The sequence below is a fragment of the Camelina sativa genome, chromosome 12, assembly GCF_030686135.1.
Source record: "Camelina sativa cultivar CO46 ecotype springtype chromosome 12, ASM3068613v1".
Classification (NCBI taxonomy): Eukaryota; Viridiplantae; Streptophyta; class Magnoliopsida; order Brassicales; family Brassicaceae; genus Camelina; species Camelina sativa.
The window spans coordinates 16816748-16832919 of NC_141891.1; the positions used below are offsets into that span (position 1 = coordinate 16816748).

Here is a 16172-nt window from a genome sequence, read left to right on the forward strand (position 1 = left end):
GTAAAGGGTGGAGATAACGGCTGTTAGTTTGTTGTTATGTTTTTCTCGTCTTTTTCTAGTTTGTTATCAAGGTTATCTATTTGTCTTGAAATAGTATGTAATATTTGACTTTGATAATTATTTTGTTCATATACTATTTTAAGGTCAGCCATATATATTGAATCTTTATTATCTCGGTTTGCCCCAGTTCTGAAAGGTGTAGCTATTACTTGTCTTTAGGGAGTGTGAATTTTTATGTCTTTCAAAGGTGGATGGACTGATTTGTGTATTTCTCCGTTAGTCATTTCCCATGTGTGATATAATGTGGAACTAGTGTTTATTGATTCATTTTTGTATGTGTAGCATATATCATTTTCTAAAGCGTATGTTTCAAACCATGTGAAAAATGGAATATTTACTTCTATATTTTCCATGTAGTTATACCATATTTCTCTAAAAGTTATAAGTTTTTCTTTATTAAAAGCTTGAAAGTACCATTTTCTTTTATCTCCGTTTTTATATGATAAAAATTCTTCTTTAAGGTAATCTTTGTCTATTGTAAATGTTTTTATAATAACATTTATTGATTTAAAATCTGAAGCTGTTGGGGAAGTAGGAAAGTTAGACGATCCTACTTCTGATTGTTGAACCGGTGCAGCTATTGGTGCTTGAAAAATAATAGGTTTTTTCTCTTGGCTTTTTGTTAAAATTTGTTTTACACTTTCTTCTGATTCAGTGCTAGCTTGGCCAGTTCTGTACTCAGAGAAAGATTAACGTGGGTAGAATGAACTAAACTTTAATGATGGTGGATCTCTGAAAGAACCAAAGTTTAATAATATTTTTCCATCATATTTTTCTGTTATACTTGTAATAGTTCTTTGTTCAAAGTTTCTTGGTGGTTGAGTAATATTAATTTTCCATTGATCAGGAATTGTAATTTCTGTCCATTTTAACTGTTTAGGTGTGTATGTAGAGGTTGGTGTGTCTTTACCATGTGCAGCCAATATTGTTGTTTCGCTTTTATCATCTTGCAATAAACATCGTGGGTTGAACTCAGATGTAGATTGCTTAAAGTAAATTCGATACAACAACAAATAGCCATGTCTTTCTTGCTGAAATTTAATTTCAGGCAAGTGTACGTTTAAAACTAAAGTATTAAATATTGTAGGGTCATGTAGGCTCACTTGAAAATTTGGTGCACAATTAAAATATATAGCTCCGTTACATAAGTTTGACTGTACTGCTCCTAATAAGGAGTCTTCAAATTTTAAAAATGTTTTATCTCTTAATAACATGAGTATTGGAGAATCAATCCCTGTTCTAGATAAAGATTTAATTGCTATTTGTTTCCACCGCTAGAGAGCATGATTGTCAAAGTACGTGCAGAATAAACTTGAGTATTAACTTCAATGATTTACATTAGTATATATACATAATCCAAGTGGGCTTAACAACATAATCTAGCCCTTAAGCCTATATCTTATATAATATGAGAAGGTTTTTCTCAACTTTTACTAAGGAGATGACATTTGGCTTACTATTTTCTAACACTTGTATTTTTTTGTTTGGACCTAATAACTATAGTTTGGACCTAATTAACTACAAATCAATAAAATAAAATAAAAATAAAAAACCATCAACATTTCCTTGCTCCCTTCTTTAATCAGAAACATATGCAGCCTCCAAGAATCTAGAACCACCTTATATCAGTGTGTGGTTGGTTCCATCTCTGAACTAAACCAACATTAAATTAAATTTATAGGTTTCAATTTTTGGATTTAATTTTTGTGTTTGGATTCTTATATAATTTTCACAGGCACAAGTGAAATCAAATTTAAGTAAGATGGTGGGATGGTATTGTTTAAGTAAATTAGTTTCACTTTTTAAAAAATTGTTTATATAAAATTTAAATTTTTGAGCTTAGTTTCTGGAAAATTACGTAAGATTGTGAAATGTTTTAATCTAATTCTATAATTATTTTGTTCGGTTTATCACTTATTATTTCAAACGCCATGGTATTTTTGAATTATATAAAATTTATAAGTTTTCATATTAGGAATTTCAGGATAAATTATGAACATAATCAGTTATGTTTTGATTTGAAATAATACCATCATTTTATGCATTGCCTTATATCTACCCACTATTTTCCTCACTTTTTATTTTTGTTTATATTACTTCTCATTCTTAACTTATTATTTTGAAGCACTTGCGAATTTATGATCAATAATATTTGATCTCAATCCCTTCTCTCTCTTAAAGGCTCAAACATTCTATAAAGTTTGGTTTTCTAAAAACAACCTATTAACATAAAAACACACCCTCTTTCAGATTATTGTGAAAACTAAAACACTTACTTTCTATTATATCCTCTATTCAATTTCCAACGAACAACAAAACACTGGTAACAATAGTATCGTTGTTCGGATCAATCATTTTTGGGAAGTTCCTAACTTTAGAAGAAATATTATCTTACTAAGTCTTGAATAATTTTCCCAAAAATGTAAATTATTTTTACTATTGTTCATATTTTGATGATTTATGCAATCATTTTAAAACATTCATAAAAGAAAATAAATAATTGTATGTGTATTTGATTTTAAAAGAATTTTAGGGGGGTGTATTGAAACTATGATTTTGCAGGATTTTATGAGATTTAGAAAATTTGGAATTTTGATAAATTTTAGGGAAGTTCATATGATTTATGGTAAAATTCTTTCAAATCCCACCTAAAACCATGAGATTTGAATTTCTGTATTTTTAACTAAACAAATCCTCCCAAATCCTTCAGAATCCCTAAAATTTATTAAAATCCAAATCCACAAATTGTTTTGAATAACAGTGGATTTTAAAGTAGATTTTTAAATCATCAGTTCAATAACAGTGGATTTTAATGGACTTTTTAAAATTCATGATTGAATAACATAGGATTTGTAAATTTTACACAAATCACTTAAAATGTTAAGTTGAATACACCCCCTTAATATATCATGATGATGGGCGTCAGATTCTTAGAGTAAGAGTTGAAAGAAACCTTACTATATTATATTATTTAATAATAAAGTAAAGTTTTCTTTTGGCAAGCTACAAAAGATTGTCATTTGATGCTCTCTTCTTTCACAAGTGTCATTTTGTTTCTTTAAATTTTTAGTGTAACAAATTTATTGAATTTAAATAATAAATTTTTCTCTTAACAAATAATTTGATGATTAAATAGTTTAAGGATATAAGATTATAATATATATATTTGGTTGTATAAAATAATGTCGAGTAATAATTGGCTGTGTTATTTCCACACTTTAATATAAATAATTCACATGATCTTGATATTACATTATTTTATTTCATTTTCAATCCATTTACACAAGGTCAATAGTAATTCCTTAATGCACAAGGCACCATCACACCATGGATTGAGTCTCCCTCTCTACGAATGTAGGATTTGGCTAATGGGCCAGCATGTTGTTGAAACGACCGACCTTTTTTTTTCTTCTTTAAATAATAAATAATAAATAGTAATATAATATAATAAATAAACTATAACTAGTGGTCCCATACCCACTAGCCACCTAACCACAAACACATTCAACAGCGAAAATAACTAACCAATATTCAATAATAATCCAATAATAAACCATTATCCAAAATATAACCAATAACCAATAACCAAACAATAAGAATCACAGAACCAGCAACCTAGCAATGCCAGACAACATCCAATCGAGTCCCTAGAACATCTTCCTCTTCATTGCCCCGATTCCACGATCACACTTTGTCTTTATCTGCACCACAAACACAAATTGCAATGCATGAGTATTTTATAAATACTCAGTAAGGCAATCCTCCCATCTACTGGGCTATACACACAAGCAATAGAGTATCTTTAACCAACACACAACAATCAACAAACAACAAATAACAAACCAGGACTCTGCATCGACCGACGCCAACATGCATCGACCGATACCACATGGGGATGCATCGACCGACGTAGAAGCTGCATCGACCGATGCAAGTGTAACTTGCATCGACCGATACCCAATCCGCATCGATCGACGCATGCTCGACTTCACGCGAAAACCCTAGAGTTTTATGCGCCGTCCTTGCTTTTGCATCGACCGACGCAAGATATGCATCGACCGATGCAATGCCGGGCATCGTGTTTTCCCTGAAGCTTCTCGCCGGATCTTCGTTTCTACAACCACAAAACTCGATCCCAAGCCACAAGAAAGCTTCCTAACGTCCATAACAACAATCTAACAAGTCTAACATCACACAACAAGCAGATTAAAGAGTTCTCTAGCTTAGATAAGCCATGGTCCTGCACTTATCGTTGCCAAGACGAATCTGAACCTAAACACAAGAAGAAACGCCTCTAGGAAGCTCCTACAACAATCCCAGCTACAGATCTCTCCAGAAACGCCTCCAATCACCCACAATCTCCAAAACTTCTCAAGAACTTTTTCTCTCTTTCTTTCTCTCTCAAAAACGGCCACAACCCACAAATGAGACAAAAAGCGTGTTAAGGGTTTTCCTTTACCCAAAACGCAGCGTTTCACTTATGTCAAAACGCACGAAAAAGAGCCAGCATCGACCGATGCTCCACCTGCATCGATCGATGCACATCCTAAACCGGAATTCCGGTTCGCGGATGTTACAATTCTCCCCCACCAATCTAGATTCGTTCTCGAATCTCAAACATCTATCAGCCAAGGACTCCCGTGCAACCGTCTCCACGGCCTGCACTCCTCCGACCGATCTACAGAAGGTAACCTCTAGGCGATAGACTCATACTCCAGGCGTCATTTGCTCTCGACTTTTTGGACTTTCCTTTACTCATAGGCCTAAACCTTGAGTTTTTATTGGCTCCTCATCAGACCTAAGTCTGCATGCCATAATATTGGCTCCTCATCGGGCCTAAAACCGCATGCCATAATATATAAGGAAAAGTCCAAACTCGTCTCTCCGGTCGTCACCCTACAGCACGCCTCCGGACCGTCATTCCACGTCGATATACCAACCATACTCCCAAGTCACAAAGTCTCCGAATATGGCAGTACTAGGAGAACCTAAGTCCTCCAAGAGCCGCGAGCAAACAATTCTGAACACGTCTGAGTCCTATCCCTATCCAGGTTTCCTTCCCGTGACTCGCGTAAAACATCTCAATGTCCTACCAACCACATATCCCCTCACTGGAATACCTCATGACCACACAAGGATCATATACCTGCCACAAGGGCCGCCACCAAGGCCAAACAAAATGTCCTAAAGAGGATCGCCACCAAGGCCAAACATAATGTCCTAAAGAGGACCGCAACCAAGGCCAAACAAAATGTCCTAAAGAGGACCGCCACCAAGGCCAAACAAATGTCCTAAAGAGGACCGCCACCAAGGCCAAACAAATGTCCTAAAGAGGACAGCCACCAAGGCCACTCGTCCCGAAGGACCGTCACAAAGACCATCTGTCCCGAAGGACCGTCACAAAGACACTCTGGCTAAACAGCCCGCCACAAAGGCCACACAATTGGCTAAACAGCCCGCCACAAAGGCCACACAATGGCTAAACAGCCCGCCACAAAGGCTACACACGGCTAAACAGCCCGCCACAAAGGCCACACAATGTCTAAAAAGACCGCCACACACGGGCACACTGACTCGAAATTCTGCCACTAAGGCCACACAAGCCCCTCCAAGGCTCTCCACCGCTAAAATGGACAAATTCTAACTCCCGTTAAACTTTCCATATTTAGCACTTTCCATTTTTGGAAACTTTCCACTTATGAAAACTTCTATTTCAGGAAACTTTCCTCCAAAAACCCCGCCTCACGGAAACTTTGTACCCCGAGCACCACCTCATCTTGTTACTGAGTCGCACAACCAACCACCGCAAGCGATCGAGTAAACAAGAGAGATGGGCTGGAATACTCCATTTCCGCTCCAGCCACGAATTACAGATGGGACCAAGCTAGACAAGTTCAAGTCGCGGCTTGCTTCTCATACCACTTCTTAAACCTTGCCTTCATCTTTGCCTCAGGCTCCCAAGTCTGCTCCTCAACACCATCACTGTCCCACATGACTCTCATCAAAGGAATCTTCTTCTTCCAAAGTTCCTTGATCCTCCTCTCGAGAACCCTCACTGGTCTCGCCTCCAAAGTCATGTTAGGCTGAAGATCCTCAGGAATCTTAGCCAACACCCGCTCACCCTCACGGAGACACTTCCGCAACATAGACACATGGAAAATCTTATGGAATGCACGCATAACCTCGCGTAACTCCAGTCTATATGCCACTGGTCCAACCCACTCAATCACGCTGAATGGACCCATATACCTCGGACTCAACTTAGTCTCTGACAATGACCTGTTCGGACCCCGCAACATGGCCATCTTGAGGTACACTCTGTCTCCTACTTGAAACTCAAGATCTCTCCTCCTCCTATCAGCTTAACTCCTCTGCCTATCCTGAGCCTACTTCATGTTCAGCTTGAGAACCCGAATCTTCTCTGAGGTCTCCTGAACAAAACTATCACCAAACATGCTCCTCTCCCCCACCTGAGTCCAGCATAATGGTGTACGACATGGTCTCCCATACAAAGCCTCATAAGGAGCCATCTTAATGCTCGCCTGATAACTGTTGTTGTAAGCAAACTCTACCAGGTTCAGGTGATCTGCCCAATGGCCACCCCAATCCAACACACACATCCTCAGCAAATCCTCCAGCGTCTGGATCGTCCTTTCAGACTGTCCATCTGTCTGGGGATGATAAGCTGTACTCATATGCACCTTAGTGCCCATCTCTGCCTGAAATGCCTTCTAGAACACCGAAGTGAACTTAGAATCCCTATCAGACACAATGCTCGCTGGCACCCCATGCAATCTGACTATCTCTCTCACATACCTCTTAGCCAAGACCGCTGCTCCATCAGTCTTCTTAATGGCCAGAAAATGTGCTGACTTAGTCAACCGGTCCACAATGACCCAAATAGCATCAAAAGTCCGTGACACTGGCAATCCTACCACAAAGTCCATGGTGATCATATCCCACTTCCACTCAGGAATGGGTAGACTCTTCAGTAAACCGCCAGGAACCTGATGTTCAGCCTTCATTAGCTGACACACGTCGCACCTCGAAACCAAACTAGCCACATCCTTCTTCATCCCGACCCAGTGATAGTACCTCTTGAGGTCACGGTACATCTTAGTCGCTCCTGGATGAATAGACAACTTGCTCGCATGAGCCTCTCTCAGAAACTCCTGCCTCAACTCCTCATCCTTGGGCAAGCAAACCCGACCGTGCACCAAGATAGTACCATTATCCGAGACCTGATACTCTGAATCCACATCCTTAGAGGCATTCACCAGCCCCAAATCCTTCTCCTGAGCCAACCGCACCCTACTCAGAAGATCTGCTCTATCTGCTGCTTCCAAACCCAACGGTTCCTGTGAAACAGCACACAAGCTCAAAGCACTGATCTCCCCTACCAGAGACTCCATCTCCTGCTCCTGAGCCGAAGCTACCCTCTTCCGACTCAGAGCATTTGCAACCGTATTAGCCTTACCAGGGTGATAGGCTATCTCCAAATCTAGTCTGCCACAAGTTCCATCCACCGCCTCTGCCTCAAATTCAACTCAGGCTGAGTGAATATATACTTCAGACTCTTATGATCTATAAACACCTGTACCTTTGCACCATAAAGATAAGATCTCCAAATCTTCAGGGCAAAAAATACAGCACCCAACTCTAAATCATGAGTAGGATAGTTGCCTTCATGCACCCGCAACTGCCGCGAAGCATAGGCAATCACCTTCCCATGCTGCATCAGAACACACCCCTAATCAACTCTAGATGCATCTCTATAAACCACATAGGGTTCCCCCTGCTCAGGCAAAGCTAACCCTGGCGCAGTAGTCAACATCTCCTTCAGGCTTGCAAAGCCTTCCTCACACTCTTCTGACCAAACAAAAGGAACATCCTTCCCTGTCAACTTAGTCATAGGACGTGCTCTGCTCGCAAACCCCTGCATAAATCTCCTGTAGTAACCTGCCAATCCAAGAAAACTCCTGATCTCTGTGGTATTCTGCGGTCTAGGCCAATCTCTGATAGCCTGAATCTTCTCTGGACTACAGAAACCCCCTCTGCAGAAACAATGTGACCCAGAAAGCCCATCTCACGCTGCCAAAAACTACACTTGCTCAACTTAGCAAACAACTTATGCTCCCGCAGCTTCTCCATAACTGCCCTCAAATTCACTGCATGCTCCTCAGGACTCTTAGAATAAACCAGGATATCGTCGATGAAAATAATGACAGACACATCCAGAAACTCCTGAAACACGCTGTTCATCAATCTCATAAACGCTGCTGGCGCGTTAGTCAACCCGAAAGGCATCACCACAAACTCATAATGTCTATACCTCGTCCTGAAAGCAGTCTTCCTCACATCTGCCTCATCTATCGGTAACTGATGATAACCCGACGCAAGATCTACCTTGGAGAACCAAGTAGCACCCCTCAACTGATCCAACAACTCATCGATCCTAGGAAGAGGGTACTTGTTCTTCACAGTGACCCGGTTCAAACCCCGATAATCAATGCACAACCTGAAACTCCCATCCTTATTCTTCACAAACAACACTAGCGCTCCCCACGGTGATACACTAGGACGGATGAATCCCTTACTCAACAAATCCTCTAGCTGCTTCTTCAGCTCTGCCATCTCTACTGGAGTCATCCTGTAAGGAGCCTTGGATAACGGCATCGTCCCCGGTTCCAGTTCAATGGTAAAAGGATCCGACCGAGATGGTGGTAATCCCTGCAAAGACTCAAACGCATCCTCAAACTCCTCGACTACCGGAATACCACTAACCGTAGACTTCCCCATTGACTCTGGCATAAATATAGTAGCCAAATAAGCCTCACGGCCCTTCTCGATCATCTTCCCAGCCTGAATGGCTGAGATCACGAGACTCCCCGAAGTCGGTCTAATACCCTGAAAAACCAACTTCCCTCCTGGACGCTCAAACTGCACTCTACCCCGATGGCAATCCAAATGCACCATATGCCGATGCAACCAATCGATCCCGAGAATAACATCATGCAATTCCTTTGGACTGATAAGCAAATCCGCTGGCCACGACTCCCCCGCGATCTGAATATCAACTCCTCTAGCTCGTCCAATAACTCTCAAGAACTTGCCTCCCGCAACTCTGACAACTCTAGTACGCTCCCCGGGATCCCCTCTGATTCCCGCGCTCTCTGCACACTCCGGAGTAATGAAGCTATGAGAAGCTCCAGAATCAAACATAACATGGGACTTAAACCCGTCCACCAACAAGGTCCCTACACAAACCTTATGTGTTGAGAGCCTAGCACTTTATCACAAGAAAACATAAAATCTGAACCTACTAAAAAAATTCACAAAGCTTAAGTACCAGAAATTATGCCTGTGATCGCCCCGGCACTGGTTCCACCAGTCTCTGCTGTCGTGTAAACCCATGGCGCCTGCTCAATCCGTGCCACCTGCTGACCTCCAGGCTGCACCTGCTGCAACGCTGCCACTGCTGCCGGCTGCAACTTGGGACAAAATGGCCTGATATGCCCTGTCTGCCTACAATGATAACATACCCGCGGCCCTGCCGGTGGAGCACTCCTCTTGGGACAACTAGCAATCTTGTGATCCTTGCTCCCACAACTGAAGCAACTCACATCACTCGGCCTCTGCGTAGCCTCCCACCTCCTCTTGGTTCCCTGTGCAGGCCTGCCGCCCCTGCTAGAACCACCCTGGTGCTGAGCCTTACTAGGCTGAACTGCTGGAGCTACCGCCACTGACTGTGCCCGGATATCCTCCTCAATCTTTGCTGCAGTCTCAACCAGCTCTGCACGCGTAGCATAACTCCGCCCTCTACAGTGATTTCTCAAATCATCACGTAGAGCCCTCAAAAACCTCCTGATCTGAGCCTCCTCAAACTCCAAAGCCCGACCCCCATAACAAAGAAGTTGACTGAACTCCAAGTCCAGCTCCCGCACTGACCGTGTCCCCTAAGACAACTAAAGGAACTGCACCTCCAACCGATCCAATGCCTCTCTAGGAAAATACATGCGGTTGAACTCCAAGACGAAATCAGCCCAAGTCATCTCCCGCTGCACTCTCCTAGCAGCTACTGATCTCCACCACAACTCAGCATCACCACTCAAATAGTAGACCCCTATGTCCACCCAAAACTCCTCAGGACATCTCAGAGTATGGAAGTTACGTTCCACACTCGTCCTCCACGCATCCGCAACAGTAGGATCTGTACCACCCGAAAACCTCTCAGTGAAAAGACCCTTCATCTCCTTGAGCATGGACAAATAACGTCCATGTGCTCCCACATCCGCAACCACTGGCTGCCGCTCCTCCGCCACCACTGGTGGCACTACCTGAGCCTGAGCCGGTACCACTGGTGGTAACCGCGCTAACACCTGTGCTAGCATAGCCGCAACGTCAGTACCAGGGATTCCACCCGCTGGGACTCCCACACCTGGGACCCTAGCATCACCGGACACTCGAGCATTAACACCGCCCCTCCTGCCACACTCACGGAATCCCCCGGAACATCCTGCAACTCGCCAACACCCTCAGCTGTCACACTTTGGTCCTCGGTCTCACTAATCACTAGGACTCTGCACCTACCACGACCACGTCTGCGTCCACGACCACGTCCGTGTCCACGACCACGACCACGACCAGCTACAGCATCACCTCTAACCATCTGCACTACCATGAACAGAAGGCTAAGCAAACAATTTCTATTATACACAGAAACATAAACTCACCGTGGAATCACACAGTCGGCTCGAAGAGGATGTTCTAGGACTCCATGCCACACACAATTGACTAACTCACATAATCAATCAAGACATGCAATCCCAAACATCACAATAGAAACCTAGTGAACCCAAACCTAAAACCGTAAAGGCTCTGATACCAAAATGAAACGACCAACCTTTTTTTTTTCTTTAAATAATAAATACTAAATAATAATATAATATAATAAATAAACTACAACAAGTGGTCCCATACCCATTAGCCACCTAACCACAAACACATTCAACAGCGGAAATAACAAACCAATATTCAATAATAATCCAATAATAAACCATTATCCAAAATATAACCAATAACCAATAACCAAACAATAAGAATCACAGAACCAGCAACCTAGCAATGCCAGACAACATCCAATCGAGTCCCTAGAACATCTTCCTCTTCATTGCCCCGATTCCACGATCACACTTTGTCTTTACCTGCACCACAAACACATATTGCAATGCATGAGTATTTTATAAATACTCAGTAAGGCAATCCTCTCATCTACTGGCCTATACACACAAGCAATAGAGTATCTCTAACCAACACACAACAATCAACAAACAACAAATAACAAACCAGGACTCTGCATCGACCGACGCCAACATGCATCGACCGATACCACATGGGGATGCATCGACCGACGTAGAAGCTGCATCGACCGATGCAAGTGTAACTTGCATCGACCGATACCCATCCACATCGACTGACGCATGCTCGACTTCACGCGAAAACCCTAGAGTTTTACGCGCCGTCCTCGCACTTGCATCGACCGACGCAAGATATGCATCGACCGACGCAAGATATGCATCGACCGATGCAATGCCGAGCATCGTGTTTTCCCCGAAACTTTTCGCTGGATCTTCGTTCCTACAACCACAAAACTCGATCCCAAGCCACAAGAAAGCTTCCTAACGTCCATAACAACAATCTAACAAGTCTAATATCACACAACAAGCAGATTAAAGAGTTCTCTAGCTTAGATAAGCCATGGTCCTGCACTTAGCTTTGCCAAGACGAATCTGAACCTAAACACAAGAAGAAACGCCTCTAGGAAGCTCCTACAACAATCCCAGCTACATATCTCTCCAGAAACGCCTCCAATCACCCAAAATCTCCAAAACTTCTCAAGAACTTTTTCTCTCTTTCGTTCTCTCTCAAAAACGGCCACAACCCACGAATGAGACAAAAATCGTGTTAAGGGTTTTCCTTTACCCAAAATGTAGCGTTTCACTTAAGTCAAAACGCACAAAAAAGAGCCAGCATCGACCAATGCTCCACCTGCATCGATCGATGCACATCCTAAATCGGAATTCCGGTTCGCGGATGTTACAGTTGTGGCCAAATGGTTGGCAAAAATAAAATAAAAAATAAACTAAAGTATATTTTAATATATAATTTCTAAATAGCTAAATGAGAATTGAATATTTTTTTGTGATAAAAAGATAACTGTTTATATTTCTGTTTAAAGAGAGAAGTAAATATATATTTAAATTCATGATTTGATTAGCTAAGATGCCCTTTCATAGATCTATATTTATAATATATAACTCTTGAATATATATATTTAAAACAATAGACAATTTTAGTTATTAATTCTTAATAATGTATTTTTATAAACCTGACACATTTTTATTAACTTTCTTATTTCATCTCATCAATCCCATATTTTGTACTAACTCTCATTTTTGTAACTTTCATAATATTTATAGTAATGCAATGAATGATTAATAAGAAAATAGTTATTTATATGTAATAATTGCATATCTATAACTCTCACATAGTTTATGTGTGACTCCTATAACAATAAAATACTCCATCTGTTTTAATTTAGTTGTCGTTTTAGGTTTTCAATAAAAATGTTCGGTGAATATTCCTGTTTTATCCCTGCTGTTTTAAAGTTTTGACCAATGAAATATTTATAAAATATATTAATTAATGGTAAAACAGATAATTTAATAGTTTTTTAATTTATGTGAGAAAACATTAAACGGCAAGTAAAAAACCGGAAGAAGTATAAATTACATTTACCTAATAAATAGAAATTGATATAAAAATTAGTGCATTTATTATCCAATTAAATAATAAATTTTCTATATACTCTTAACTACAACTTTTTTTTTGACAACATAGAACTAGATTGACTCGAACAAGCCAATGCGAAGGTACATTGTTAACATAGGTAACTAAATGCGGAACTGTGCGAACTCGTCGCGCAAGGTTATCCGCTTTACCATTCTGAGAGCGCGGGACATAGACTAATGAAGAAGAGGTAAACTCCTCCTTATCCGCCTGGATGTCCTCCAAGTAAAGTGTAAAAGCTGGCCACTCGGAAGGCGAAGACACCATCTTCACTAAGTCAGAGCAGTCGGTGAGGAAAACAACAGATTGGTTATCCGTCCCAATCATACATCGCATGGCCCAGATAAGGGCCTCAATCTCAGCATGTAGAGAGGACAGGCTACGGCGAAGGTTGGCAGCTCCCATAGTAGGGGCATCACCAAATGGTGACGTACAGAACCACCCTCGACCTGCATAACAGTCTGCTTCCTTCCAGGAACCATCTACAAAACAAAAATAGCTCGCCAAAGGGCTAGGAGCACCGACGCCCCTGCTTCCCCAGGGAACATCCATAGTAGGAATAGCCGATACCATTGGTATATCCTCTGTTTGAGCCAAAGCCCATACTTTGGCCTCATCCTCCGCTAACCGCAAAAGCGTTAGTGGATTGGAATCCAGATTACTAAAAAGTTTATCATTTCGCGCTTTCCATATATACAACAAAATCCAGGGAAAAACTGTCTGTGTTGAAACATTTGTAAACCGCCAAAAAAGAGAATCCATATTTGTGAAAATTGAACCCGATGGGAATGCACCCAAGGCTGTCGGAAACTGCGACAGAGCCCAAACCTGTCTAGCAGGCGGACATTCAAGGAGAGTATGATTAATTGTCTCCTCATGAAAACCACAAAGTCCACACGTGGCATCACAACTCATACCACGTTTCCGTAGGTTAGCTGTAACCGCCACATAACCCGAAAGCACTTGCCACATAAAATGACGAAGTTTCGGTCGGCACTTAATTTTCCACACAAAGGCCTGGAGAGGTGTAATGTCCGGCCCAGAGGGATCCGTACGACGAGGCCGTAGACAATGATAACCTGATTTTACCGAATATATACCAGACTTGGAAAAATGCCATCCCGGCAAATCCGGTTTATCCGGTTGTCGCAGCGGTAAGGCAGAAATTATAGTAACATCTTCCGGTACAAACGTAGCCGTAAGCTGAGCGATATCCCAGGAATTAGAACTCCTGTCAATGAAATTTATAACTCGGAGCAGAGGATCAGAAGGCGATCCTGTGCTTAGTACTGGTCTCGGGGATTAAGCAGGGATCCAGGGATCAGTCCATACAAAGATGGAAGCACCATATCCTACTCGTGTAATCAGTCCTTTATGAACCAGAGAGCGAGCAGAAATGATACTCCGCCACCCATAAGACGGCGAGTAAGATTTGATAGGATCCAAAGGATCTGAATGCCTATAATATCGACCTTTAAAAACCTATGCAAAAAGCGACTCCGGTACCGTGATCAAACGCCAGAGCTGCTTTGCCAGCAGAGCAGTGTTAAAATCATCCAAACCCCGGAAACCTAAACCCCAGCATCCTTACCACTACATAGTTTATCCCATGCCACCCAGTGTAAACCTCTTGATTGACTTGATGAGCTCCACCAGAAGTTAGAAATCGCACTGGTGAGTTTCTGCGTAACCGTCTTAGCTAGTCGAAAACATGACATCACAAAAGTAGGGATCGCTGTAGCAACAGACTTGATCATTACCTCCTTACCCCCTTTTGATAAAGGCCTAGCTGGCCACCCACTTGCTCGAGCTTGCAATCGATCCTGGACAAACGAAAATTTTTTTGTCTTTGCCCCACCCAGGCTTTCTGGAATGCCTAAATAAGAACCCATACCACCCAAATTTGTGATCCCCAGAACCCCTTTTAATTCTTCCCTTAGACTAAAATCCACGGTATGTCCAAACTGAACCGAGGATTTTTGGAAATTGATCTGCTGACCAGAAACCCGTTCGTACTTCTTAAGAATCCCTAATACCATTTCACATTGCTCCTTCGTGGCTCGACAGAAAAAGAGACTGTCATCCGCAAATAAGAGGTGTGAGATAGCGGGACTAGCAGTTGAAACCTTGATACCCGTAAGAAGTTTCAGCCGTTCTGTTTTCCGAAAATGTGCAATAAGCACCTCCGTACAAAGAATGAAAAGATAGGGCGACAAAGGGTCTCCTTGACGCAGACCCCTACAAGGAATTATAGACCCATAGGCTTGCCCATTAAGTAAGACCTTGTATTGAACCGACCTAACACAAAACATGATCCAGGTTATCCATGTCTCACAAAACCCAAACTGTCTGAGTAAATGTTCGACGAAGGGCCACTCAACCCGATCGTAAGCCTTACTCATATCTGTCTACAATTTTTCTTGTAAATAGAAAGATACACATTTTACAAATCTTCATACTGTATCTCAAATCTCACATAATATTTCTATTTAATTAATATTGTCTTAACTAAGAATCTCCAAAATCACAAAAAATGTATTCAAAAACAATGTAAACTAAATCCGTGCGTAGCACGGAGTGACTACTAGTAACCCTATATATCCTAACACTCCCCCTTAAGTTGGAGCATGGAGATTACAAATGGCCAACTTGGAAAGCAAATAAAGAAACTGAGGACTGCCAAGTGCCTTGATGAAAATGTCAGCAAGCTGGTCTTCAGAGGATACAAATGACAGTTTGATGAGACCAGCTATTATCGAATCACGAACATGATGACAATTGATTTCAAAGTGCTTGGTACGCTCATGAAAAATGGGATTGTTGGCAATATAAATAGCATTTTTCTTATCACAATGAAAAGGAACCAGACAAAAACACCAAAAAAATTGAGAAGAGGAAGCAGCCACTTAACTTCTTTCGTAGTCCAAGACATAAAACGATATTCGGCTTTGGCTGCCGAGAGAGAGACAGTTTTCTGCTACTTTGTTTTCCAAGAAATAGGAGAACCGCCAAGAAAGAAAATATAACTCATCAAGGAACGACGCGTTAGTGGACACGCACCATGATCAACATCACAATAACAAGTACGAATTAAATCGGTGTTGGCGGTAAAAAAGACCTTGGCGAGGAGAGCCATTTAAATAATGTAAAACTTTGAGCATAGCATCCCAATGGTCGGTAGTAGGTGTCTTCACAAACTGAGAAAGAATATAAACGGGATAACAAAGTTCTGGACGAGTAAGAGTAAGATAAATGAATTTACC

The 16172-nt window shown here is 41.5% G+C and overlaps 1 protein-coding gene across 1 annotated transcript; it reads right to left on the reverse strand.

Annotated features, from left to right (window-relative positions):
• Positions 1-12930: 12930 nt before the first annotated feature.
• LOC147930629 (uncharacterized) lies at positions 12931-15311 on the reverse strand. Its single transcript, XM_087476963.1, has 3 exons — positions 14501-15311; positions 14290-14368; positions 12931-14140 (listed from the first exon to the last, which is right to left on the reverse strand). The coding sequence occupies exons 1-3, from the start codon at positions 15309-15311 to the stop codon at positions 12931-12933; spliced, it is 2100 nt and encodes a 699-aa protein (XP_087333089.1).
• Between the last annotated feature and the right edge of the window lie 861 nt (positions 15312-16172).